Here is a 26879-nt window from a genome sequence, read left to right on the forward strand (position 1 = left end):
AGCGTAATATTGTCGTAAATTTAAAAGTCAATCAATGAGAGCCTAATAAACTTGAAATTCTCTTAGGTGATGGGAGCAACCTGTCATTATTGTAATTTCCCATACAGCTGAACGTGGATTTCAGATTTTTCGAGACTGTTGGCTCTGTCTACCCCGTAATGGATAAACGACGTGATTATAATGTAGGGATGAGAAATAAAACAATACGCCTTATTAAAAGTTTTATTGAATTACTTCAATCTTTTTTTTAAATACATACAAATAGTAAGAGTACCTAAATTAATTTTTTTTTATACTAAAATTACATAATAAGAAATCTTGTTTCTAACTAAACAAGTTAAATATTACATAAATTAAAGCTCACGGAGTGTACATAATTTTATTTTTAATATTTATTTAAAGTAATACTTTCATATTTAAAATAATATTTTGTTATAGTCAAAGAAAATAATTCGTTGATTGAAATAAAAATTAATTTTTACAAGATCTTACAAATTTTTAGGTTAGCAGAAAGATAAAAGTAGAGAACGAGCGAAATTATAAGATATAATGTCTATTTGTAATATTGATGGTAACTTTGATTTTATGGCACCAGTTTATTCTTAGCTAGTTAGTATAGGTCGCGCGGTGGTTAAAGAACGCTCGGAAAAAATAGTGGGGGCAAACGGCGCATGTGTACATTCGCGCTCAAAAATGCTAAGGGAAATGTTTTTTTTTTTATTTATTTAATACTAGCTGTTGTCCCGCAACTTCGCCCGCGTGATTTTCCAAAAAAAAGTAGCCTATGTTTTAACTCGGTTATTTAACTATGTATATCCATATCTTATAATATACTTATAATGTTAGTATGGATTTTGTGCCTTATAAATACTTATAATCCCTACTTATATTATAAATGCGAAAATGTGTATGTGTGTATGCATGTTCAGTTTTCACACTTAACCTGACCTGGCTGAACCAATTTTGATGAAATTTGACATAGTTATATTCAACCGTGGACGGACATAGGGTAGGGGCGACTTGTACTGTTTGAGAATTGATATATTATTTTAAGTTGTCGCGTACAAATACGATAAAACAATTTGTGCGCAACAGTACCCAAGAGACACGGGACGCGCGAACTCAACGCGGGAAGTAAAGAGTGACTAATCCACCAATACGTGTCGCCGTCGGCGCACACCCGCCCCCCCTCTCTCCTCGTCCCACCTAATAGACCTAAAAATTGATCACTGCGCATGCCCCTTCTACTTTTGCCGAGCGTTCTTAAACCACCGCGCGACCTATACTGTACTTATTTTGTTTAGTGATGTCTTTGGTTGAATGGAATTTAAAAACTAAATTATTGATAGAACTTCTCTTTACCTCTTTTAACTTATTTAATAAACCCTTTACATAATATATCAAACGACGTAGTGTCACTTGTTAACAACTAATCAGTATGGAAAATACTTTAAATATAAAGTAATTAACATTTTTTTTTGAGATTCGTTTGTTTCATTAGGTTTTTTTTTAAACTAAGTGTATTAATTCTAAAAATCTTTACTTTTAAGTACTTACATAATATCTTTACAAGAATGTACAATACTTATTTAATTTTACATCTCTGAATTTGACTTTTTATAGGTATTTAATTTCTTGACAATAGCCCTTAACCGTACAACCATTTTGAAGCGTTTATAAACAAACAGAATGTCACAGATTTAAAAACATCTCTGTGTAGAATGTAAGTAGTTTATTTTGTAAATTTTGTCGTGACAGTGGTCGATTTAAAAATTGTTAGTCGATACGCGAGTAACAATTTTTAAATCGAATAATTTTATTATAAAATATCGACTTTTTGAAGAACACTTGTATCCGAACGCTCAAAATGCCGCCTAATATGAAATGACGTTAGCTTTTATTATATTGTTCGATCACTTTGTTATTTTCTTAGGAGCAGAGTTGCTGCATATTACGTCCACTTTTTTATTTTTTCGTATATACTGTCCACTGCATTGCGTGTAGAAAGGTTGTCGTCATTCATCGAGGAGGTGAGGGCCCTGTGGGCAGTTAGAACCGACAGGTCGAAGTGGTCGCATTTCTCCAGAACTGTCGCTTACAACAAGCGTCTCTTGCGGGCAGCACGAGGTCTTCAATGTCATCGACTCGGTCGATGTCTTGTGACTCTGTAATACGTAATATTTAGAATTACTTAAATATTGTTTATACGTATAATAAAATTAAACTACCTACTTATTCACCCTCTCTTTGGACCGTGATTTTACTGGATCCAGCGGCCTCCATTCCTCCTTAACGTCAAGAGGATGATGATTCATCGTCCCTTTCCCCTAGTTTATAGAGCTTTCTATATTTTCCATACATATAGGTAGGTATCTACCTACATACAAAAGATTAGCATTTAGAGGTTTTCATATAATTTAACACAGACGTTTATATATATGTATGTATATGGTCTATAAAACTAATAAATAATAAATATTTTTTTCCTAGATACTTTTACAGGAGCCGCGGGTAAAATTCCACCTGTTTAGCAATAATTAAGTGAAATACTGACCCGCTTAAAACAATGAGTTATCGCTTGACAGATAGTAATGCGCTGGCGCATCAGCACGTACAAGATCGGATTTAGCACGTAATTTAACAGCATTAACATGTCGGACAGCTTGCTTAGCACTTCCAGCTTCTGCCAGTACGTGTGACCCAGCCCGAGGAACAACGCCGATGTTACCTGTAACGATTTTGAAGATGTAGGCAAGTTGAAAAGACAATAGTCATAACCTCACCGATCTGTAAAAATATCATCAAAGGGATTTGTATTTAGTATCTTTTATTGCTGTTTAAAACATTTTTAGTAAGTAGTAGTTTCTCGTGGGACTCAAGAAACGAAGCAGGTACTACATTATAAATATATGTAGAGTCAAAGCAGCAGCAATGTGTACCAACATTAAGGTAGGTATGGCATTTAACGCCCAATGTGTAAAAACGCCCGAATGCTAAAAATCGGAGATAATGCCGCACGAGTTACGTTATACTTCATGCACACATAGAATAAACCAATAGGAACGCGCGGACGCGACGCGGCGCCGCTCAGGCCATCGGTCGCTCAGTTGTGAACCGAACTTGAAGGACGCCGGCAGTGCACGCTGTTCTTATAAAAAATACTCCGACAAATCCGTAAGTTTTAATTCATTTTCTGTAATTTACATGGCTAATTTTGTGATAAGCGTTCTATTTAGATATCTTTATTCATATTTCATTGACAATTTGATTGATTTGTTTGTAATTATGTGTGAAAATATGAGAACTAGGTACAAGGTGCTATTCGGGTAATAACGCCCCGTGACGTGAGGTTTGGGCGTCAATAGCCTGTATGGGCGCTATTATTCTAAGTGGGCGTATTTATACAAGGCGAAAATCGATGTGTTTTATTTCATAATGATTTGCTTTTAACAGATCCGGGACTGATTACTGATACTCTGAATAGTCCGTAGGATATATAAGTTGATTACTGATCTCATTTATGTTTAAGCTATAATATTAATTTACTTCATTTCAGGGCGTTAATTGACGTACTGTTTTGGGGCGTCATTAGCCACCTACGGTGAATAGCGCCCAATAGGCATTTTAATAATAATCTGATTTTTTATTAAAATCCTTTAAAAATTGATCTTCTATTGTTATAGAACATGTTAAAAGTGAAATATTTTTGTTATAGATGATTAAGTAGAAATTACGAGATGTTTGAAAGTGTTATAAAATTATAATATTTTAGTATTTGTAGTTCATATAATGATAATTATGATGCTATCTAAAAAAAGATAATATTATATACTTTTAAGTTTTGTACGGCTCTAAGTCGAAATATATGTGTTTATTAAGATATTACGTAAATAAATATATGGGCGTTACTAAAAACTGTATGTTCAGTAACGCCAATGACAGGCTATTCAGAAAGTCTTTGTTTTCATAATCTTATATGACTGATAACATATATGTGTTAGTTTTTTGTATTCTTTTTTTGACAATAAAACTATTTTTCTAAACAGTTTTTTAATCCAATCATTTTATTCAATAATATATTGAATTGAAATTAAGCGGGCGTTAAATGCCTATGATACCTTATAAATTATGTAGTTTTATTAAAAACTTTAATTTTCTATGAGAAAATCTGCGCCCTTACATTGTAGGAAACGGATATCCTTCGCACGATCACGAACACTGTATTGTATGAATTTTGCAAATACAATAAATCGTGTTATTTATAATCAAAGATTGAATATTTATTTTGTTAAAAGTAATTATTGTTGAAATCCGTTCCATCCCCATGGAACACACCTACATAAAATTAACTTTTTTGTGATTGTACCTACATTAGTTCGATTGCTATTGGTAAGCTATTATAGCGAGATCCTGCACATTTAGAGAACTGAATGTCATAATCTTATTACATACTCGTAATTTATGGGTAATTTTCCTCTGCAAAAGTGTCGGAGGTCAGATGGTCAGACGTCGCTTCGTGTAAAAACCTGACTTATACAATCCAGGATTTTGTTCACGGGCGGAGCCCGGGCCTCTCCAGAGAAAACGCTACCGAGAATGACGCCAGGAGTAATGATGATCACGAGAGGGAGGGAGGATGATCATCAGGATACCTCCAAAACGGCAGGAAGGCAGCGTAGGAGGGGTTTTAGTGCGGTAGTCTGGCACCCTCGGTGTCTGGAGTCCCACACTCTCCCGGGTGAAGACCCGATGGGATCGTCCGTAAAAGGATTACCCCTCCGTAACAAAAAAGGGTGATGTGCAAGCACCTGCACATCACCGATCTGCCTACCCCTCCGGGAAAGAGGCGTGATTTTATGTATGTATGTATGTGCAAGCAAGGTCACCTAAAGATTTACAACTTGGAATCGCAATACGTATTCAAATCGATGACAAACACATTAAATCAATTATCCATTCTGCCAAATGATTTGTATGCGGCGCTTGAACCCGGCCAAAAATTGTTTCATTGTTGCAAAAAAATGGCATTCCGATAACGTGATTGTTAGACCAAAACATGACCACGAAGAAAATATTAATGAAAATGTTGGTTAGGCTGGTATAACATTTAATTTCTAGATCACATTCATCGAATGGAACAGCTTTTAGGTACCGCATCATGTAATATGGGTCAGGTTCCCCGGCAAAAGAGATTCCCATACATAAATAATTTTTTCTTGCAATTTCATCGGTTTGTTATTACTCTCGACCTGACCTTCATCAGATAGTCCCCGATTTAAGCTGTTGGTGTTAAGTTTTAAAATGTAATAGGTACATAACAGACATACAGAAGCCCTAACCAAATTAGGTGCAATTTATTGTCGGATATCCTCTAACGGTTATAAATTCATAAAGAACTCTGGCATCAATAACTTTCGTGTACCCCGGAAGTTAATGAGGGGAATGAATTGTAACCTTACAATGAGAGGCACATAAGAGATTGAAATTTGAGATGAGACATTGATTGGGCCTCAAAGAAATTGAAAATGTAGGTAACTAGTTAGTAAGGTTGCTATAATTTAGGCTTTTCTAATAAAATATTAGTGGCTTAACAAAGGTACGAGTGTGTCAATCAAGATTGGTCATGGTTGGTTAAATTCATACATACTATTCCTGAATATATCTGTGCATCCATGTTAACATAGTATAGATTGGATCTTGGTTTCTTGTTGCGTTATTCTATTTAACGCGCATGTAACATAACTTTATTAATTTGTCTTTTATCTGTAGTATTGCTCTGTCAGCACCCCAGCAGCAGCTCACTGCTTTTCATTGCAACATAGTTCGAAACGGCCGAGATAATAATACTTTAAGGTATTTTACGTTACGTGCACGTTTAATATCTGTATTATCTATAAATGGTCTAGTTAATAATAAAATGACTGTTTGAGAATCTTTTGAGAATTAACCTTTCTCTTATGAATTATATTTTGCGAATAGCATACTTAATGTGACGTGCTGGTACTTAGCTAGATAAATCCTTTTCCTCCTAGCGTAAGACCCGGTTATATCTTCACGTCTCTGGAGAGGAGCCCGGGGTGCGCCTTTGATCCTGGCTGGCTAGATATGTTATATTATAGTTATAATCACGTTTCTATAATGGGTGTAATAACTGTCTTTATCAGTTTTACATGGTACCTGCGTGATAATAGTGAAATTAATTCTAGATAAGATGATATTTATGACCTAGCTAACATCATAATATTATCTGAAAATTGTAGGCATAAAACTTAGTCGGAAGAAAAATATTGATATTCTTTTGTATGTATTAAAATTCAACAATTTACACCCTTTTTCATGAACGTTAATGAAGCGAAAGTGTAGTCTCTGTCTACCCCTCCAGAAAAGAGGCGTGATTTTGTGTATTTATGTAAACCTATTCAATAAATAAATGAATACGTGTTAAATCACACAGGTTGAGTACCTAAGCCCCACAATAAGTTTCAGACTTAGGTATGGCTTCAATAAATTTAATGATAATTAATTCTAGGTTAATTTATGATTCAACGTATCCAACACATCATAAATTAAACGACAGCTATAAAATGTCAGCACTTAATAATAACATGACATGTTTATTGACTGTGCCTGAAATATTGATGTAACCAAAATAATTTTTTATTACTGTACTCCATCTAAGAAGATTCATAAAACTATACATAGAGAGTAGGTACCTAACCAAATATAATTTGAAGACCATTTTGGTAAAGTAGTTGTTTTTTGCTTCAAAACCACGAGTACCGGGTTCGATCCCCAGTTAGATAATAATGGAGAAAATATTTTTTCTCATTGGCTTGTGTTTTTGATGTTAGGTATTTCTATTACAGTAACTATACCTACTTATAAAAATGCGAAACTCTGTATGTCTTTCTGTCAGTTATATGCCTAAACTGCTGGATGTATTTGGATGAAATAATGTCTCAAACACAGGCTACTTTTATCTGTATATTCTCACGGAAACACGAAAAATAGCAATTTTAGCTTAGCTTAACGCGGGAGACGCTGCTGGCAATATATATTGGCCGGTTAATATATATACATATTATTACAAATTATAGGTAGGTATGGTTACGTTAGTATCCATTACACAAGAATTAAAATGTACCCTCAAAATTGAGCTTAATACAATACAAAACAATCTCCGTAATTTGTGTGGTAAAAAAAATGCTCGCATCAATCGTTCAATGACTGGAAAGAAACCATTGATTAATTCCCCACACGTAAACCGTAGATCAGTATTGTCGTAAATGTCCAACAAAGCATTTACATTCATGCATGGTTTGGACATGGATGCAAATGGAGGTGGTATGCGGCCTTCAGAGATTCCGTGATATCATTGTATTGGAATATTTCTGGCATTCGATTTAAGATTAAGTTTACAATTGCTGCGGTTGCAGAAAAAAATTACATCTGTTGATGCAAATAAATTTTGCTTAGTGAAAGCAAATGTGATTAAAAGAATCTCGGAATGTGGAAATTATCTGCCCATTCCCATAGAAAACAATGCTAGGCGTCAAAGATATAATAATACTAGCTGTGCCCGCGACTTAGTCCGCGTGGAGTAGTTATTTTGGGCATCATTGAAGCCCTCAAGGATGAATAATTGCGTCCCCGTGTTTCACATTTCCCATTATTACTTAGCTTCTTATAGTGGCAGCGTGATGATAAATAGCCTAAAGCCTTCCGCGATAAATGGTCAATTAAACACAAAAAGATTTTTTCAATTATAACCAGTAGTTCCTGAGATTAGCGCGTTCAAACAAACAAACAAACTCTACAGCTTCATAATATTAGTATAGATGTAGACATTCAATGCCTTCTCATCTGGTGTCTGTCTAATCCCTTTGCACCGTTTCACCCTTCACTTCAATTCGTAACCCCTCCTCTATCTGATCTTTACGTTTTCCCAGTTGCACCCTCCGAGACATATCTTTCTCTATTATGTCCGCACACAGCGTTTTATTCAGCGATTCCTCGCCTTGTCTATTTATATTGTTACTTACCATTTGCGGCAGCCAGCAGATCATGAAAAGGACAGACAATGTGGCCATGAGTCTGCTGAATGCCACTTCTTCTGCAGTGGCTGCGTTGTGATGAAGGTGGAGGTTGTTGCCAGAGTTGATGCTCCTGTCGCGTTGGCGGCAGCTGCTCTTGGAGACTCTGAAATTAAGCATGAATACATTAATTATTATATCAGCACGTAACACAACTTGTCGTTGGATATAGAATACAAAATAAGATATTACTTAAGTAGTTATTTTGATTGAGATTTTTTTTAAAGAAAATTCTTTAAAAAAAAGTTGTGCCCTTGTACGAAGTTTCTCCTAAGACTAAGGATTTAAAAACCACTTTTAGTTGGTGTAATCTTTCGGGATTAAATATAACTAAATGTATGTCAGTAAACACTTTAAAATCCGTTGTGTTGTTGCATTTACTAACATACAGGGACGAAAGATTAGGTACTTTAAAGTAATTTGTTTTTTGACACGGTTTGGGTTCATGTCGTTGATTGAACCTTTTTAGCCGAAAATATCAACAGAGCCGAGCCAATCAGACGCATCCTGTATGGCTGTGACATAAAAAATGTCTAATAAATAATTGGAGCTCCTTGAAAGCGTATCCTGTGACCAAGTTTGGCAACTATAGTAATTCCGGAGTAGAATATTATATGGCAACGCGTCGTTGGACTATTCTATTATCTTCCGGACGATGTTGTAAAATGCAATTTAAAGACAAAAAGCAACAGTGCTAAAAGCCTTGTTTTTAAGTTGCTTTTTGTCTTTAAATTGCATTTTTTTAGACCCACCTAATGAATTTTTCCGATGAAATGCGGGAACTAGTAAGTAAAGACGAATTCCCGCATTTCATTCCGTCAGTTTCCCGTTTAGCTTTTAAGTTAACGGTTTAAATACCAGGCTCGCAATGCAGCAAACGAACGAGCAACAAGATGTTCCCTAGAGGCTTCCACTAGTTGACACCAGACGCATGTAATATGGATTTATTATCGGATTAGTAAAGCCATGCGATATTTGTGATACTATTTGAAAATTTTCCGGAGGAGATCCCTGGGTGAGCGTATGACCAGGATCTTAGAATTATTTAGTAAGTAGGTAATGTTTTACATGAAGTGACTCCTGTTTGACTTTGGCAACCTTATTGGATTATCCTGTTGCCGTAAAAGCCTCGGTTAGCAATCAAAATAATAACATTACTCGGATAAGACACGTGGCCGCGATAGGATTTCAACCCTTGTCTCCCTGTGCATCAAGTTTTTTAATCGGACAATCGAACCGATGTCCACATTTTTTTTAATTTCTTTTTACAAGATTTATTTGTATATACTTAATTGTAATTACCTTCGAACTATTGGTTCATCGCCACCTCTAGGAGCAGTGATGGCGTACAAAGCCCTGATTACAGCTAAGTTACAGTACACCAGGATCGTGCAGAGAAATGTACCTGTGGACAAAATTCCATTATCTTCTTAAGTATCCTAGTTACGATTTGAACACTTTTAACTGTTTTTTTTTCCAATTTTTTTAAAGTAGAATTGTAGGCCAAATATCTTTAATGGAATAAAGAACATGTCCGTTAATTCGTTGCTCCTGGCCATGCTGGATCCAGGGATGGATAGAGTAGGATATAATCAATTGGACACGAGAAGAGGGTATATTATATAGGGAGGCATAGACCCCGGGCTCCCTTCCAGAGTGTTGAGGATGCAACTGGGACTAAAACGAGAAGGAAGAAGAAAGAAAAAGTAGAATTATCAGCAACTTTCTGTTTGGAAGGTGTTGCTGATAATTCTAAGGAAACCCCAACAAAAGTTTTAAATTTCTAAATACTAACCAAAGATAACATAGAAGATAGCATAGACAAAGTCCACATTGTTGACGGCGTTGCGGTATCTGACGCACTTCTTGCCGTCGTAATACAGGCCCAAGCCAAAGATGGGTGCGCAGGTCAGCACAGCCGCCCAGAACCAAGAGATGAGCAGAGTCAGGCGGATCACGTAGTATGTCACTTGCTGAAACAAATGTTTATACATATATCACGTCTTTATTATTTATAGGGTAGATAGAGTAGTGGTGGTTTACTTGAATAATGATCAAGAAGAAACTGAATTACTGATCGATCAACGGTCAACCGACATTTTTGGTCATAGAAGGTAATAATTTGCCAATACTATAGTTTTAGGGCAGCATGGTTCAGCAGAGTTATACATACAAGTCAGTTTTTTATTTACAAAATGGAGCCTGACCTTCGCAATATCTGCATGGGAACCTAACTTAAAACTGCCGCTTCGCTCGCTGTAAAAAAATCATTGACAATCTTTAATCCCCCTTTTTAACCCCTTCTACCCCTTTTTCGCTATTAAAACTAGCCTAAGTTTTATCCTCAGGGTCAACTCCTTCTCTGTAGGTACCACATTTCATCATCATCTGTTCGTTTTGTCGCGTTTGACATTAATCAATGTTTGTTAAAACTATCGGAGGATATCGGTTATCGGTTGGAGTGGGAAGACCTAGACGAACGTATCTTGATCAAATTAAGGACGTCCTGGTAAAAGGTCAGGTCAAAAGTGCCCGAAACCGCCGAGCTTGCATGAAGAGAGTTATGAATGTGGATGAAGCAAAGGAAGTATGCAGGGATCGTGGCAAGTGGAAAGAGGTAGTCTCTGCCTACCCCTCCGGGAAAGAGGCGTGAGTTTATGTATGTATGTATGAACCATAAGTTTTGGATATAGTTAAATAATTAGTTGCCAGGTGATTTGTATGGAACAACTAGTGACTATAACTAATGATATCAAAGCAATATTCACGAGAAAGAAACTAACTTTTTGTTGATATGAGAAAAACTTATTTCATTTTACTCCCATCTTATTTAGTTTCGCAACAAATGTTACAGATCTAAGTGTCCAATAACTTTATAAATGATGTATAAAATATTTATAATTTGCTGTGTACATAACCAGGTTAACTGTTAAAGTTTTGTTTTATAAACTTATTTGTTACTCAATAATATTCTAGTATTTGAATTATCTATATCAAAATGAGTACAATAAATTTATTTAGGGCGATGACACAGTCGCTATATGTAATTTTTAGAAAAAAAATATATTATTAGATAAAAAGGTTTATTAATTTTTTAACTATATTACTTATTAGGTATCTTGAAATTATCTTTCACCACAAGTCGTGAGGTTCTTTAAGTTAAAAACTCTAAAGCAACTTCAAGGTTTGCAGTATCGATTGTTTTAATACTATTATAAGAATTATCGATGAATAAATGAATTTTTTTAATCATCAGACAGTAATTTTACCAGTTTGTGAGTCCTATCTACCTAATTTGTACCTAGTCGGTGAGGGCATTTGGTAGGTAGGAAGTATTTTGAAAGCTCTATGTGCCAACAAAACTTTCGCAAAAACATAATTCCTATTGAGTTTGGATCATGTTTGGACAATGAACTCCACTGACCCATTTGTTAGCCACACACTTGAATTTTTACAATGTAAATACGCGTTACGTGCGCAAACGATCGGTACTGATTTATACAAACCTATCGATATGTGGAAACGATTCTAGCTGACATGAAAATTGAGTTCAAGTGGCTTTTTTACCCCATCAAAATCAAGGGTGTATCTATAAATAAAGTAAGCTTTTTATATTTATTGATTGGAGATAGCCTAATGATTTGGGCATACTGGCAATCCTGGCCAATAATTACTTTTAAAATTTTTGTCTATACCAATAACGAGTATTGAAAGTGAGCAGAATCAAAATTAGTTAAATAAAAAAAAATTATTTCTGTGCTTAAAGTTTGTGTAACAAACTAGGTAAGTTACGGTACTAAGAAAGTTACAGGAACCAACGGAGACCCAAAATATCGCCACCTCTATAATTAGCTATTTATATAACTTGAAGACAAAGAAGATATAAATAGCTCGAGCCGGGAAGTGAAGTAGCTAACAAAGTATTACGTAACGGAAGTCCGACAGTACACAAACTATGACTAGTGGTCAAATAATTCTGACTGCGTCCGCCATTTGTTTGTTTACAAATGCTTGCGTTGCATTGTTTTCTATCTATAATAACTGTTCGTAAGAAAATAAATATTCGGGGTCAATGAGCTTGAAAACAATTTGTGAAAACATCCTTAGTAATTAGGCTGGAAACACACCAGTTCAGAAATTTTCAGACCTTAGAAAATTTCTGAACTGGTGTGAGGTTGTTTGTTCGCCTTGTAGCAGATAAGATGCAACTGAATTTAACTGCAATTTTGCAGAGGATTAGGGAACATAATGTCTGGCCAAGTCTCTTGTTTTTCTTTGTTTTGGCAATCAAATTTCTTCGTGAGCTTATTTTTGTCAGTTTAGGGTTTAGATAGTCATAGAATTTTATTTGTAATGGTAGAGTAATGGTTGTGGGTGCTTTACTTCGCCCTTTCGCCGGGTTTTTTCAATCTTATATTTGGGGCGACGACGACGAGATAAAGCGACGAATGGCAATCACAAAATCGGCAATGGACAGAATGAGAAAAGTATGGAGGAATCGTAGCATCACTAAGACCACAAAGACCAGACTGGTGCGCACGCTTATTTTCCCCATATTTTTGTACGCTGCTGAAACGTGGACATTGCGAGAAGTGGAAAGAAAAAAGATAGACGCCCTAGAGATGTGGTGCTGGAGGAGAATGCTTGGTGTGTCTTGGACAGAGTTCCGCACTAACGTCTCGATACTCCAAGAGCTCGGTATTAAGCAGCGACTATTTCCCTTAGTACAATCTCGCATTTTGTCATTCTTTGGACACGTTACAAGGAGAGGCAACGGATCCATAGAACGGCTTGTTGTTCAGGGTAAAGTGGAAGGCTCTCGACCGCGCGGAAGGTCACCCATGCGATGGACCGACCAAATAAAGTCTGTGATTGGCGGTTCACTTAACGAGTGCAGCAGGATGACTTCCAGCAGGGAGAAATGGCGGGACATCGTAAGGCGCACATTGGCGCCCGCCTCCAACACTACATGATGACCACGACCACTCTGTCAAGAGTGACACGACTAAGAAGAATATTTGGGGCTAGTTATCATCAATCTTTGTTATTTGTCCCTTATGCATGCTTAATTGATAACCATATCAACCTGATTCGTCACAGTTTATATCAGAACGTATTGAGGTATCACACAAGGGAGTTTATTCAGACCGTCACCTTTATTTCTTATTGCATCTTGATTGGCCTCTATACAACAGCGATTCGTTCAATATAAGAGGTGCTTGAACTCAAATTGTCTGTTGATTATTAAATAACAGTACGTTCGTTGATATTGAACTAAAGTACAATGTCTGATTCTTATTATAAAAAAGAATGAACATTGTATTTGTTCTTTAAGAGAGCAATTGGATTTGTTACGAATCATGTTGGAAATAAGTCTGGAAAGTTTGTAAGTTAACAGGGAATAATCCCAGAAATATTAGGAATTTTGGAAATTTATAATATTTATGTGTTATTGTTTCCCTATTCATTATGTGATATAACTATAGCCATTAAAAAGGTTTACATATAAAAACAAACTTTAACCAGCATTTGGACACAAATACCCTTACGCAAAAAATCAAGAAAATAAACTTGGTGTTCTCTTTTTAGGCATAAAAATTACCAGTGGGTACATTAACCTAGCTGTAGGTATGTGTTCTTCTGTTAACCCCATCAGCAATAAATATACGCATGCACAAAAAAATGGTTATCTGTTAAATACCTAATTACTTATATATCTTTCACTTGATTTGTTACACCATTTAATCTAAACTTCCTCAAATAGAAACTTGTTGTTTCCCAGAATTACCAATATTGACTAGGCGATTGGTTTATTGGTTCACAAAGTCACATAATGGGGTGAAGGATAGGACCAATTACTTTAATTAATTGCCCAACAAAGTAGATTGTTATAATATTTATCTTTTCTCATAAGTATGAAGTAGAATAGGTGCAGCAGTAAAAGCTTAATTTAATTCTCACGTGTTACCCTCATGATAATAACATAAATATTGGTACTTTACATACCTAATGAATTACAAAGTTTAAGCAAAGTTGCACCTTCAGCTTCATGGTTTAGAACCCCAGATTTGGATTCTAGTAGTGAGCTGAACAACAATACTGCACAAAAGTCGCAAGCTTCTATTTAGAGAGGCAAGGATGTAAAAACGCCTGAAAGAAGACTGAGCTAATGAAGGCAAGTAAAACAAAAAGAAAGTTTGGATAGTTTTAAACCTCTTACGTAAAACAACCATTATTTGCGTCGCGGGGTAGAAAATAACGTAAGTTTCATTTGTGATAGTCAGATAAGTAAATTCTTGGCAAATTAAATGATCGTGCTCGACCATTAGTTAGATGGTTTTGTTGACGCAAGCTGTAGAGGGCCAAGTAGGTCGCAAACAATATGCCATTTGCGCCTTTTCGGAATACGTACCATTGATAGCAAAACTGGACATGTCATAATCGAGAACAATTACCTAGTATTGCTGGCCTAATACGAACAGTAGGCAATTCTTTTTCATATTACTAGGTGCCATAAGAGTTAGTGAGATACTATACGTAGTTTACTATTCGTGATAATAGCCTCACTATTAGATAATGCTTTGAGTATTTAGTCCGCCCATTGCGCTTTATTAATTTGTTTGTAATCTCTTTATTGCACATTAAAAATAATATAACAAATTACAAAACAGTTATTTAAAATGTGATAAAATTTGTTATGTATTTGAGGCATAAAAAATCAAATAATATAATGAGAACGTTGAAATTGTAGCAGACTTATCCCAGGCAGTTACATTTTCAGTTAAAAATGGATTTGAATGTGTATCTATATATATAAAAAGTAGGAGCTATCCAATTTCTGGCCCAAGTGTGGTTCAACAAACATTTTGCTACAAAAGTACAAAAGGAAAAACAAGATTTATTTTTAACATTATTAAGGTCTTTGATAGAGGTCAAATGAGACAAATGAGGTAATAAGACATGTCCATTATTGCCTACTGTCCACTTGTTTTATTGCATTCTCATAAACTTTATTCCCACATGTGACATTTATTTAACGGGGCCTGCTGAGTGTGAATTGGGGTGCGTGATACTTTCTTAATCGAAATCAATTAATTAGCGTAAGTATAACACATTTTTAAAACCTTGACATGGAAAGGAAGGGTGTTATAATTGAACGAGTGAAGATGTTTGTTTGTGTCTTGTAGAAGATAAATTACTCCGTGCAGTGTGGTTCCCGGCACTAAAGAATAGGGCCACGCCATCTATTATCCATGGACGTCGTAAAAAGCGACTAAGAGATAGGCTTATAAACTTGGGATTCTTCCTTTAGGCGATGGGCTAGCAACCTATCACAATTTGAAATCAATACAATTGAATGTAAAAATATCAAGAAAGCTTCATTTGCATGCTTTTTACTAGAGAACCCAGAGCTTTGTTGAAGTCAACAACCGAAAATGAATAATCCTTGAGGCGCAAAATATTTGCGTCACATTTAAAAAAAAATATATCATATGACTTTATGACAGGTTGTCATCGCCTTCTTTTAAAAAATAAGAATAATCGCTCTCCCGCGTTTAATCTGTTCCCGGTAGCATCTTTCTTACAGAGACAAACATTTGAACAAATTAAACAAATTCCTTGGTTCATAAATTAGCCGCATACCTACTTCCAAATAAGATCGATGGAGGTGTGTACCTAACTAAAATTAATTTAAAGAATTTCATTGAGTTAGTTCAATAGGTTAATTTACCTTTTGTTAGAGGAGCAAGATCACATCAATCATTTCAAAGTGATTATAATTATAGCTATAAAATGTCTATAAATACATCAACTAGTGTTCGCCCGCGGCTCCGTTCGCTTGTTTTATTGCATTATCTCCCTATGTTCTTCTCCGTGTGCTAGACAAATTTATGTACTTAGTATCAAAACATTCCTTGGAAATCGGTTCAGTGGTTTTGACGACAAAGCCGTTTTGTCTATTGTCCAGCTTTCTCGGCAACACTTGGACAGTTTTGATGAAATTTTGTATGACCACAGACAATTTTTTCTGGAATTCCCGCGAAGCCCCAGACAAATGCTTGCAGGGAAAAAAATACCTTCTGATACAGGAAAGGTCTCGTGAGTGCCAAGTACCGCTCCAGCGCCATAGTGACGGCGATGCAGACGCTGCCTATCCCGAATACTCGGAGTACCACTCTGATGGCGCAGAACATCTGTGTCTCTTTCGCTCCCGGCACCAACTCGCCCACGAGCATGGAACTCATCATGCCCACCTGTGGACGAATGGTGTGAAATCTAGCTTATACAATAAAGTTTATAAATGGTACCTCTATTAGTACTTATGAAGATCAGTTTGAGAAACTTTGGAATTATTGAATTTCTTTTTTATTTTTCTTAAGGTAATGCAGGTTTAAATACATATTATCTTTTAGGGTAGTAGAGCCAACAGTCTCGAAAAGACTGAAAGGTCACGGTTAGCTGTATGGCTTAATGATGAAATTGAGATTCAAATACTTACTGGTTGCTGGCCTATATTTATATAAATTAAACAGAACTTACCAAGGCCACCAAGTCGTTAGCCGCCAAAGAAGTCAACAAGAGGAGATGCTTTCTGTTTCTCACTCTCCTTTCTCCTCTCCTCAAAGCTATAATGGCGGCCGCATTGCCCACTATGCCGAAAGCATAAACTACCAAAAAAATTAGCTGAAATAGCTTCGAATGTGGACTTCTGGTACTAACTACTTCTATGTGTCGCGAGTGAGTTATATTTTGAAGTAATTCTGTCGTCATTGGTAGTATGGTCGTTTCTGGGTCCATTTTGATATGTTTTTGGTAGTGCTGGAATGTTTAATCTTGGCGCATAGTTCTGAAACAAAAAAAAAGAAATTGATAAAAGTCAAGTCACTAAGCCTGAAGTAAAAAGAGTACTTACGTAAATACATAATAAAATGTATTTTGATTTTGAAATAAATAATTATATAAGCGAAAGTTAAAGATAAAAGTGATCATAAATACGCAATAATTAAGTTAAAATTTATTTATTTACAAGAACAATGCTGAGGTCCAAAAAACATTAGTTTTCATCTGTATGTTATATATGTCAGTCACCTCTTTTATAAATATTGGTATACGTGTATAATGATTTCATTATTGCTCATTTCAGCTGATAACTAAGTTAAAGTCCGATCTTAGATACCTACATTAATCAGTTAATATTACTTGAAATTATAATGAGATGCTGATAAATAATAACCGTTTAACTGTCATTTTGATATGAATTGAAGAAAAGAAAATTTTTATAGATCACATGAGTCACAGAAAAGATTTTAGCTTTTACCCGGTATGGTCACACAAAATAAACTAATGCCATCCATGTTAAGTTTTCGTTTAATGTGGAAACTATGTCGTCGAAGTCATAAAAGTAATTATAGCTTTTTTTAATTGGTAGATATCAGTATTCAGATCACGTTTTGTATGTGGCTTCGCTTTAATTTTTAAACTTTATCAAAATCAGCTCAGGAGTGTTCGATTTGACCCAAACAAAACTGATAATATATTTTTAAAAAAATACAAAATATTTTTTTATTATTCTCGAACGCAGAGTACGCAACTGTCTAGGCACTGCCTCTTACATGGTTACACAGACAGAAATCAATAAACACCTACATTTTTTTCATTTAAAGAAAAAAGACAAATTATTTAGAACTAGCACTTCCGTATTATAGTTTTTAAGTTTGAATAAGCTAACGCAATTTGAGAATACCGCATGCAAAGCGTGATTCAAGTACAAACATACATCGTAATTTAATTACAGTTTTGACTTCTGTTGGTTCAAACCATAGATCCTCCATATAGATTTTTGATTATATCTCTAAAGTACAGACATCGGTCAGTTACTATTTTTATTATATGTATAGATTACGATGTACACCGACAGGCTAGATTATTTGATACACAAACAACGTAATAACAATTTTACAAATTAAGAAATGAAGTTTACAAAAACGTTGTAATGAATGAAATTAAGATAACACAGCCGGATTTAAATTTCTTTTACTTTAACTAATATTATACTTAAATGGGAATTTACAAAGGTTGTATGTAGTTATGTGTATTTGTAATTCTTTCACGCAAACTCTATTCGACATATTTTGATGAAATTCAGCACTTAGGTACATACATACATATAAAATCACGCCTTTTCCCGGAGGGGTAGGCAGAGACTACGTCTTTCTATTTGCCACGATCTTCCTTGCTTCATCCACATTCATAACTCTCTTCATGCAAGCTCGGCGTTTTGGGGTACTCTTGACCTGACCATTTGCCAAGACGTCCAAATTCAGCACATTAGTAGAAAATAACCTGGAATAACACATAGGGTACTTTTTACCCCGAATTTCCCATGAAAGTGAACCCCGGGACGTAGCTAGTATATAACATTTATCAGCAACGTGATCCTTGTTATCAGGCAAGTGCATAATATTTTTTTTTAACCGGAAGGCCATGCACTCATTCCCAAATTTATCGCAATAGTTTCGACAACCAGTCGTGCGTAAATTTAATAGTTTATTAACCTCGTCGTTTGGTTTCCGGTATGCATACATATCACGTCTTTATCCCGTACGGGGAAGACAGAGCTAACAGTCTGGAAAATACTGAAAGGCCATGTTCAGCTATATGACTTCATAATAGAATTGAGATTCAAATAGTGACAGGTTGTTAGCCCATCATCTAAAATAGAAAAAAAAAACAATAGATAAGAAAATGTAAACCTAAGTCTTAACCACTACAACATTAAGGTAGCTGTATCATTAAACTACAGTCAGTGAAGATGTTAGGATTTCTTCTTCTCAAATGTAAGAGTTAAGTGGAGCTTCCTCCATTCATCTTCTTTCTCTGTTAATTTCTTTATTTGTTGGCATGTGTTTGATCAAAAAATTTCATTAAATCCAAATTGCAATCCGATTTGATCTTATCCATTTGGTGGAAATCTTTAATCTGTATGAATAAAAGGTGATTGACATATTTATCTATCAATTCACGGTCATAGTTATAGTAACAAAGTGATCATCCGTTTAAAAAGAATTTTCGGAAAATTCCATTGTGGGCATAGCTCTGAGCAAACATTAGTTATTTAAGTTTAGATTTAGATTAACAAGAAGTTTCAAAGTAATTGGCTATCACATATGCTTCACTTTTAATATAACTGATACTTGACTTGGAAAATGACTGACCTCTCCCATCACAGTAATTTTCTATTTTACCCTCCGCTGCACATGATGTGTTGTGCATTTTGCGTCTTCCAGACGAAAGCTTACGTATCTCAGATTTATTATTGGTTGCTATTATTATACGGCCTTCGAAACCTTTTACTGCATTTTTAGCGATGGAACTATTTTCGTTTTGAAAGCCGGTTAGCCTAGATGCGAAAGTTATTTGTGATTGACACGTAAAGAGAATCATATATATCAATAGAAGTCTTAAATTGGGGTCATGTGTACAAAATACATATAACTTGGCTGACTCTACTCGGAAAAATATAACTTAGAAAATTTACTTTGTAAAAATGTTCATAATTAAATATTTAGTGTTTCAAAGCTCAGAGTTTGTAACACAGTCTCAGGTCAGTCTCGGGCGAACCCCGGGCCCGGGTACTTCACGGGTTTTGGTTTGGATTATAATATATACTAATAATAATATATACATTCTTACAAAGCTAACAAAAGCATCACATACGAAAATAAATCTATTTAAATGCGATCGTACGTAGTCGCGGACGGAAGCTAGTATAAAATTATTATAATGAAATTCACGTGAAAATGTGTCGTTGCGACATTTCAAATTCAATATGTGGTGATGAGATTCAGAACTATCATTCGTATTTGACTATCAAAATATGGTCCAAGTTTTTATGAAGCAATCTTTCATTTATTTATTCATTCAAGACACTCAAGGACGTTGATTTGACAGCTTTTATTCATAACACTACATTATCAATTTTTATTAAGGGGTGAGTTTATCAATTGGATATACTACCGACACAAAAATTTTATAGTTCATTGTTTGTGATACATTACAGCCAAGCCACACGTTTTGACGAAAATGTATTTTGCGAATTTCAACTAGTATAGTGAGGGAGCATAGATCAAAGATCTTTACTCTACATGAGATCTGACCACTTTACAACATAGATTTGATTAAGGTTTAGTGAAAAGCTCGTAGATTTAAAGCATGTAGTCCTTAGAGCTTTGCTTTATACGAGATTTGAAAACTTTTTGTCAGATAAAGCTACGGCAGAATCGTCTTGGCAACATTTTTACATGAAAATGTGTTTGGTGGGATTTTGTTTTTCCTGTTCCACTAATTTCAAAAACAGATGACGTTTTAAATTCAACTGTATTTATTGTGTATAGTAGCAGCAGTAGTATATAGTGTATAGTAAGTAGTAGTAACGAATCGATTTGGTATTTTTGATCTGATCTCTTAATCGTCACTAGATTTAATGATAGGAAATTCCCAATTTTTATACTTTTTATAGGGATAGAAATCATATCAAATTTTTAAAGCATAAATAATAACTAAAGAAATATTATTATGAGCTTAAAGTTCCCTTTTTTTCATAGCTTCAAAATTTAGTCTGAACAAGGATTCCCTGTTTTTTCAAAGCTTCAAAATACTCGTTTCTTCTTGTATTAGTATATAGTAAGTATTATAGTATTTTCATAAATCTATTTCTTTCTATTACTCTTGATTCGCGCTTGTTTATTTGCTTTTCAACATTTTTCTTTCTTTTCACTTTGTCACAATAGATTTTGGGAAAAACAGAGGCTGAACATTCTAAATAAATAAATACTTAAATAAATAAAATGTTTATTTTCAAAAACTCTTTACATAAGTAACACAGTTGTAGATTGGTGCCTCCTTTTAAGCTTTACGCCTGTGCCAGGAGACGCCGCTCTTCTATTAACTACACTACTTATAGCTATAATATATATATATATATATATATTTAATCATTAAATTCTACTTTACAATTTACATATATACATACATACACATCATCACGTCTATATCCCTTACGGGGTAGACAGAGCCAACAGTCTTGAGAAGACTGAAAGGCCACGTTCAGCTACCTGGCTCAATAATAGAATTGAGATTCAAACAGTGACAGGCTGCTAGCCTGTCGCTTTTCTAAAAACATACTTATGTGATTTTTATATGCCATGCGTGTTTTTTGTAATGTATGTAGTGTGTATATCCAACGCGCGTTCATAGAAATAAATAAAGTACTTCTCAATTACGCGTCTGGTTTTCCACACATTCGAATTAGATTTCAGTTACTATTTTATATGCGTGTTTGAACGAATACAATTTTAAACATTTTACTGAACCTTTCCACGATTTGTTTGTTTTATCCAATATACATAAATACATATTAATATATAGTAATACAAATACATTCATATGAACAAGTCTCATTCTCGGAGGGGTGGGCAGATCTTTCGAATTATACATGTTTAATGCAGGGATCGTGGATAAGTCGAAAGATCTGCTTCATCCATATTTGATCATCAAGTGTTTATTAAAGTCACGGTACTTTATTTCTATTATTATTTCTTTGAGTTTAAGTTGATAAAGTCGTCTCATAAAAATCATTGATTTTATGCATCATGTATAAACAGTGAAAATACACATACTATAAGGTAAATAGTATAAGGACTTTGTTAAATTTTGAATAAACACTTTGAAATTTATAAAATCGCTTCTTTTTAAACAAGCATTATTAATTATTATGTACATATTATTATATCAAATAACATTATTAGATTTCGGAACAATATCTAATTTTCTGAAAATAAAAGAAAGTTATTTGTGTTACAATAAAAATTGTTACAAACGAATTAATAAAATAATGAAAAAAATAAGCGAAATAAAAATGGTACCGCGTTTTTATTTCGTTTACTTTTTTCATCTTTATTTTTAATTTAAATAAAAAAAAAACAAACTAACAAATTCTAAACAACAAAACATAACCAATACAAACAAACAAAAAAAACACTTCATAACTTACCAATAAAAAAAAATCACTAACGCACAATCACAACACTTTTTTATCACTTGCGTAAAAAAACACGGCTCGCGGTCTACACGGCTACGCTACACGGCGCACGGGCGTCCCGCGGGCGAATTCCGGTAGGACTACCGAGAGGACAGGACTACTGTGAGTGTCTATGTTTACGTCTGATTACACGTCGCTACTGAACGACTCTAGTGAGTACGTTGTGCGAGTGAATTGAATTTCGGGCGAGTAGTTTTGTGACTAATCAATAATGACGCGAAAATATCAATGAGTTTTCTCCAAGGAGAAATATTAAGTTTTTAGGTACTTACCGACTTAATCAAAGTTACCCTCTTGGTTATTATGTTTCAATTCTGCAGAGTGAACTATTTATTTCAAATGATAAAATTTTTTATCACTTGAGTTTATGTGTTTGTGGATCCCAGACTGAACTAATAAGTTCATTCCTGGGTTTGCACCCAATAAAGTCCATCATTTAAATGCAAGAGGCATACATCATTTGAGGCGTTTATTTTCCTTCTTGTACTTGCCCTTGGACCTCATATCTTTATGAGCAGTCAGAAATTTATAAATATCTCTCCAGACAGGCGAGGATGTAACTGGGACTAATGCTAGGAGGAAAAATAGTTATATCTACCAAACAATAATTTTACGCAATTATTTTAAACTTGTTTTTTATTGACATAATTAAAGTTTACTTTTCGTTATACTAATTTGTCATATTTAGAAAGAAGATTGATAGCTTATATATATTATATATATAAGCTATCAATATATATATACATATATATGTGGTATATATATATATACCTATATATGTGGTATATATATATATATACCACATATATAGGTACCACAAATTCCACTTCCTCTACAGCCATCACGCTTTGTATTAAAAATTACATCAACATGTAACAGGTTATCGTTGCGAAATGATAAAAATTTGGACATTCTTTTGAGAAATGTTAATTTACTTACATGATTATTTTTCTACGTTCTATGACTGAGTGTCGCCGTTCAAAAACGAAAAACTAAATTGTGTGAAAATTTACTTGTACAGGTGTTAAAATATTTTAAAGCCTTTCCGACTGAAACAACTAAAACGATTTATAGTTATTGGCACTTAAAGGCTTTTCGGGTTAAGGGTATTAAATCCTTCGTAATGGGGTATTAAAGGGAGGGTTTCTTAAGCTTCCGCAATGGGTCTTAAACTCATAAGAATTATGTTTTTCTGCCAAATGCTATATGCTACCGACCGATAAGATTTTTTGTTATTAGTTCTACTTCATACTAATATGATATTGTGAATGTAAATTCTAAAGTAGAATAAATGGGTATCTCTTGGATAGGCATGTAATGCCTTCGTCTTCATCGCCACTTATCATCAGGTAAGATGGAAGACAAATGCCTAATCCGATATTGATTAAAAAATTAATTATAAGTGCTTGTACATAGTAGTCTTGAAAAAAATAATTTATTACAGGAATATCCACAGCTAATTGGGAATTAATTATATGTTTCACTTGTATCTCGCTAGGACCTGCTTTATTGTTTCACACAAGTATGTCTAGTAGTAGTGGTTGGCAAGATTCGAACCTGTAAAACGGTCGCGTTTTAAGTCGAGTATCTTAACCACTGCCGACGCTCAAAACCGGGTTCACTATCACCCTACTCGCCACATTTACTTGATCAATGTAAACTATCGAAATATAAATTGATAACGTTATTGTTTGCACCTTAATTGTTGTGGTGCCAGAGTGACGGCCATTTCTGACGAATTAGAACGGGAAAGTAATTATGATAGATAACTTGTAGAGTTGTGTACACAAAGCAATGTTTAGGGGCAGGGGCTGGAGAATCGGTAAGGCATTAGAAATTGAAGTAACGGTGATAAAAAAAAGTATAAATCTGCAGGGAAAGTGTTGTTGTGACAGGACCACTCGGATTTGCAAATTATGGCAAATCCAAGAGTATAGACTTTTTTGATATCCTAGATTAATATAGACTTTATATAAATATTATATTATTTATGTTTGTAAAGTAGCCCTGCCAGGGAGCATCACGTAATAAAAAAGGCCGGTTCATTATTTTTTGACCTCTGGTCGCCACAGTGGCAAGTGGAAAAATTAGAATAGCCTCTCAGCCTACCCCTCCAGGAAACAAATGATAATCCTAGTAAACATTGTGATCTAATCCCGGCTAAAACTTGTCGTTTCTTTGCTTAGTTACTAATTTTCCGCCGGATACGTAAAGTTCCCTAAAAATTTGAAGTAAATAAGTTTCAAACTTTAATGAACCTAAAAAAGCAGGTAGAGTTAAATACCATATGGCACTAAAACCATAACTAATAACTATACAGATATGAGGCATACTACATTATGAGAAGATAATCCTTTATTTGGCAATGCCCTTACATGTTGAGCAGAACATGCAAATTATCACGTAACAAAATTCGTAGCACCTGCTACAACAAGTGCTACGAAATTTCAATTCATAGTAGTGCTACGAAATTTCAATTCATAGTAGTGCTACGATTTTGTAGCGATTAAGCTTATCCTCTTTTGTGATTAGTAATTTTATTAGTTTTTCATAATAACATAGTTTTTGTGCGTGGACTAAAAAGCAAGAGAAGTTATTCCTTATTTGAAACCCGGGTGCAATAAGAAGGTTGTTGCCATACCATGTTGCCGTACCAACAAACTTTTTTGAACATACAATAATTAAATGATTTGAGACCAATGACTTTTTTCAGAGTTGTGGCTGGTCAAACTAATGTAGTTTGTATACTAACCGATACTCTTACAGTGAGCGAAAACATCATGAGGAAACCTGCACATTCAGGCAACTGGATGTGTAGTCATGAATGCAATTCAGGTTAGGCTTACCTGCAAAGGTTGCGGATGTCAGATGGGAGTCCATATGTTGCAAAAAATTGTGTGATTACCCAACATAAATTAGGACGTATTCCGGACAAATGCCAGGAAGATGATAGAATGATTTGACAAGGTATCTGTAAAGATACATTTTAAGAATAATACTTTTGGGTGCCATTGTACGTATAAGTGCACCTTAACATACAAACAATGGGACTTCCTTACTCGGCGCTTATTCTTCACTCTTCCTTTACGATTATGGTATGGGGCCTTAGATGGAAAGAGCAAGGTACACATTTGACGAGTTTATTGACTGATATAGATATTAAAGCTTATATCGTGAAAAAATGCCATAATATTTATAACTACGTGAATGAGTCAACGTTTTTCAACGTACACAGTTTTCTGCGCAGTTATAAAGCTGTTAAATAAACCACAAAATTGCGGTACACAAATCCTTAACTTTCTTGTACAATTATACACCTTAAAAAGTAAATTAAACACGGTATATTTATGCACTTGTGATACTTATACACAACATGGATAAACATATTTGTATATACATACATACATATGGTCACGTCTATATCCCTTGCGGGGTAGACAGAGCCAACAGCCAATTATTTGTATATTAAACACATAATTAATATACAAATAATTTAACACATAATATGAACTCATAATATTAATTAAAGTTTTGTAACTAGAAGACGCCTGCGCCTCCACACGCGTTTTATTAAAAATCCCATGAATTTTGGGAAATCCTATCTTATTGCAATCAAAGACACACAAAAGAAATCTACAAGCTTAATTTCAATTCTCTAGACATATGACTTTGTTTATACATATGTCAAACAGTCCTCTTTTAAATATTTTGATGTATATATAGGTACGAGTATGAATGTGCCGTGTGGTTCCCGGCACCAATACAAAAAAGAATAGGAACACTCCATCTCTTTCCCATGGATGTCGTAAAAGGCCACTAAGGAATAGGCTTACAAACTTGGGATTCTTTTTTATGCGATGGGTTAGCAACCTGTCACTATTTGAATCTCTATTCTACCATTAAGCCAAATAGCTGAGCGTGGCCATTCCGTCTTTTCAGGACTGTTGGCTCTGTCTACCCCGCAAGGGATATAGACGTGACCATATGTATGTATGTATAGGTACGAATTACTCGCCATTGCTCTCGCTCAATAAAACTTTGCCAATGTGAACTTTTTGTATGGCGTTGATAGAGCCGCTACCGAAGCGTGTGTTTGTTTGTCAAGCTATTAGCAATCTGGACGTTATTAGATGTTATCTGTTCTGAAGGGCCGAAAATAAACTTTGCCTATTGTGTACCTTACCGTATATACCAGGCAGGAAATAACACTTGTTTTTACAATTTTTTATTTTTTTTATTTTATTCGTTTGCGTGTTGTAAGGCAAATCAAGTAAATAAAGCTATTAATCTGGTCTTCACCTCACCGGAGAGAATCTCGAGGTGCAGCTTTGACCATGATTCTGGATCGGGTTATTTAGATTTTTACACAAAGCGATTTCCGTCTAAACTCTGAAATATTTGCAAGAGGACCTGTAATGGGTCTTGGTTAGACGTTCAGGGGTCTAAAGATGAGTAGCTTTTCTCACGACATTTTTCTCACCATAAAAGCGCCGGTTAGCACTGAAACTAATGTACAAACTCAAGGTTAGAGAAGAAATCATTGGTGCATGGCCGAGGTATTATTTGAACCTGTTGTATTTTAGTCTTTGTACCAAGAGTTTGGGAGATAAATGAAAACAATCTCTTTCTCATCTTTGTGTATTTTATTGCACTCTAAGTCTTACCGAGCCTAGGGTCCGCTTAAT

The 26879-nt window shown here is 34.8% G+C and overlaps 1 protein-coding gene across 1 annotated transcript; it reads right to left on the reverse strand.

The window, feature by feature from the left end:
* Positions 1–972: 972 nt before the first annotated feature.
* On the reverse strand, positions 973–22286 carry LOC106131706 (prostaglandin E2 receptor EP2 subtype). The gene is made up of 8 exons (XM_013330880.2): positions 22147–22286; positions 16635–16941; positions 16172–16348; positions 9889–10066; positions 9396–9498; positions 8043–8199; positions 2555–2728; positions 973–2165 (listed from the first exon to the last, which is right to left on the reverse strand). The coding sequence occupies exons 2-8, from the start codon at positions 16890–16892 to the stop codon at positions 2016–2018; spliced, it is 1197 nt and encodes a 398-aa protein (XP_013186334.1). The 5' UTR covers positions 16893–16941; positions 22147–22286; the 3' UTR covers positions 973–2015.
* Positions 22287–26879: the final 4593 nt, after the last annotated feature.

Source organism: Amyelois transitella, chromosome 20 (genome assembly GCF_032362555.1).
Source record: "Amyelois transitella isolate CPQ chromosome 20, ilAmyTran1.1, whole genome shotgun sequence".
Taxonomy (NCBI): domain Eukaryota; kingdom Metazoa; phylum Arthropoda; class Insecta; order Lepidoptera; family Pyralidae; genus Amyelois; species Amyelois transitella.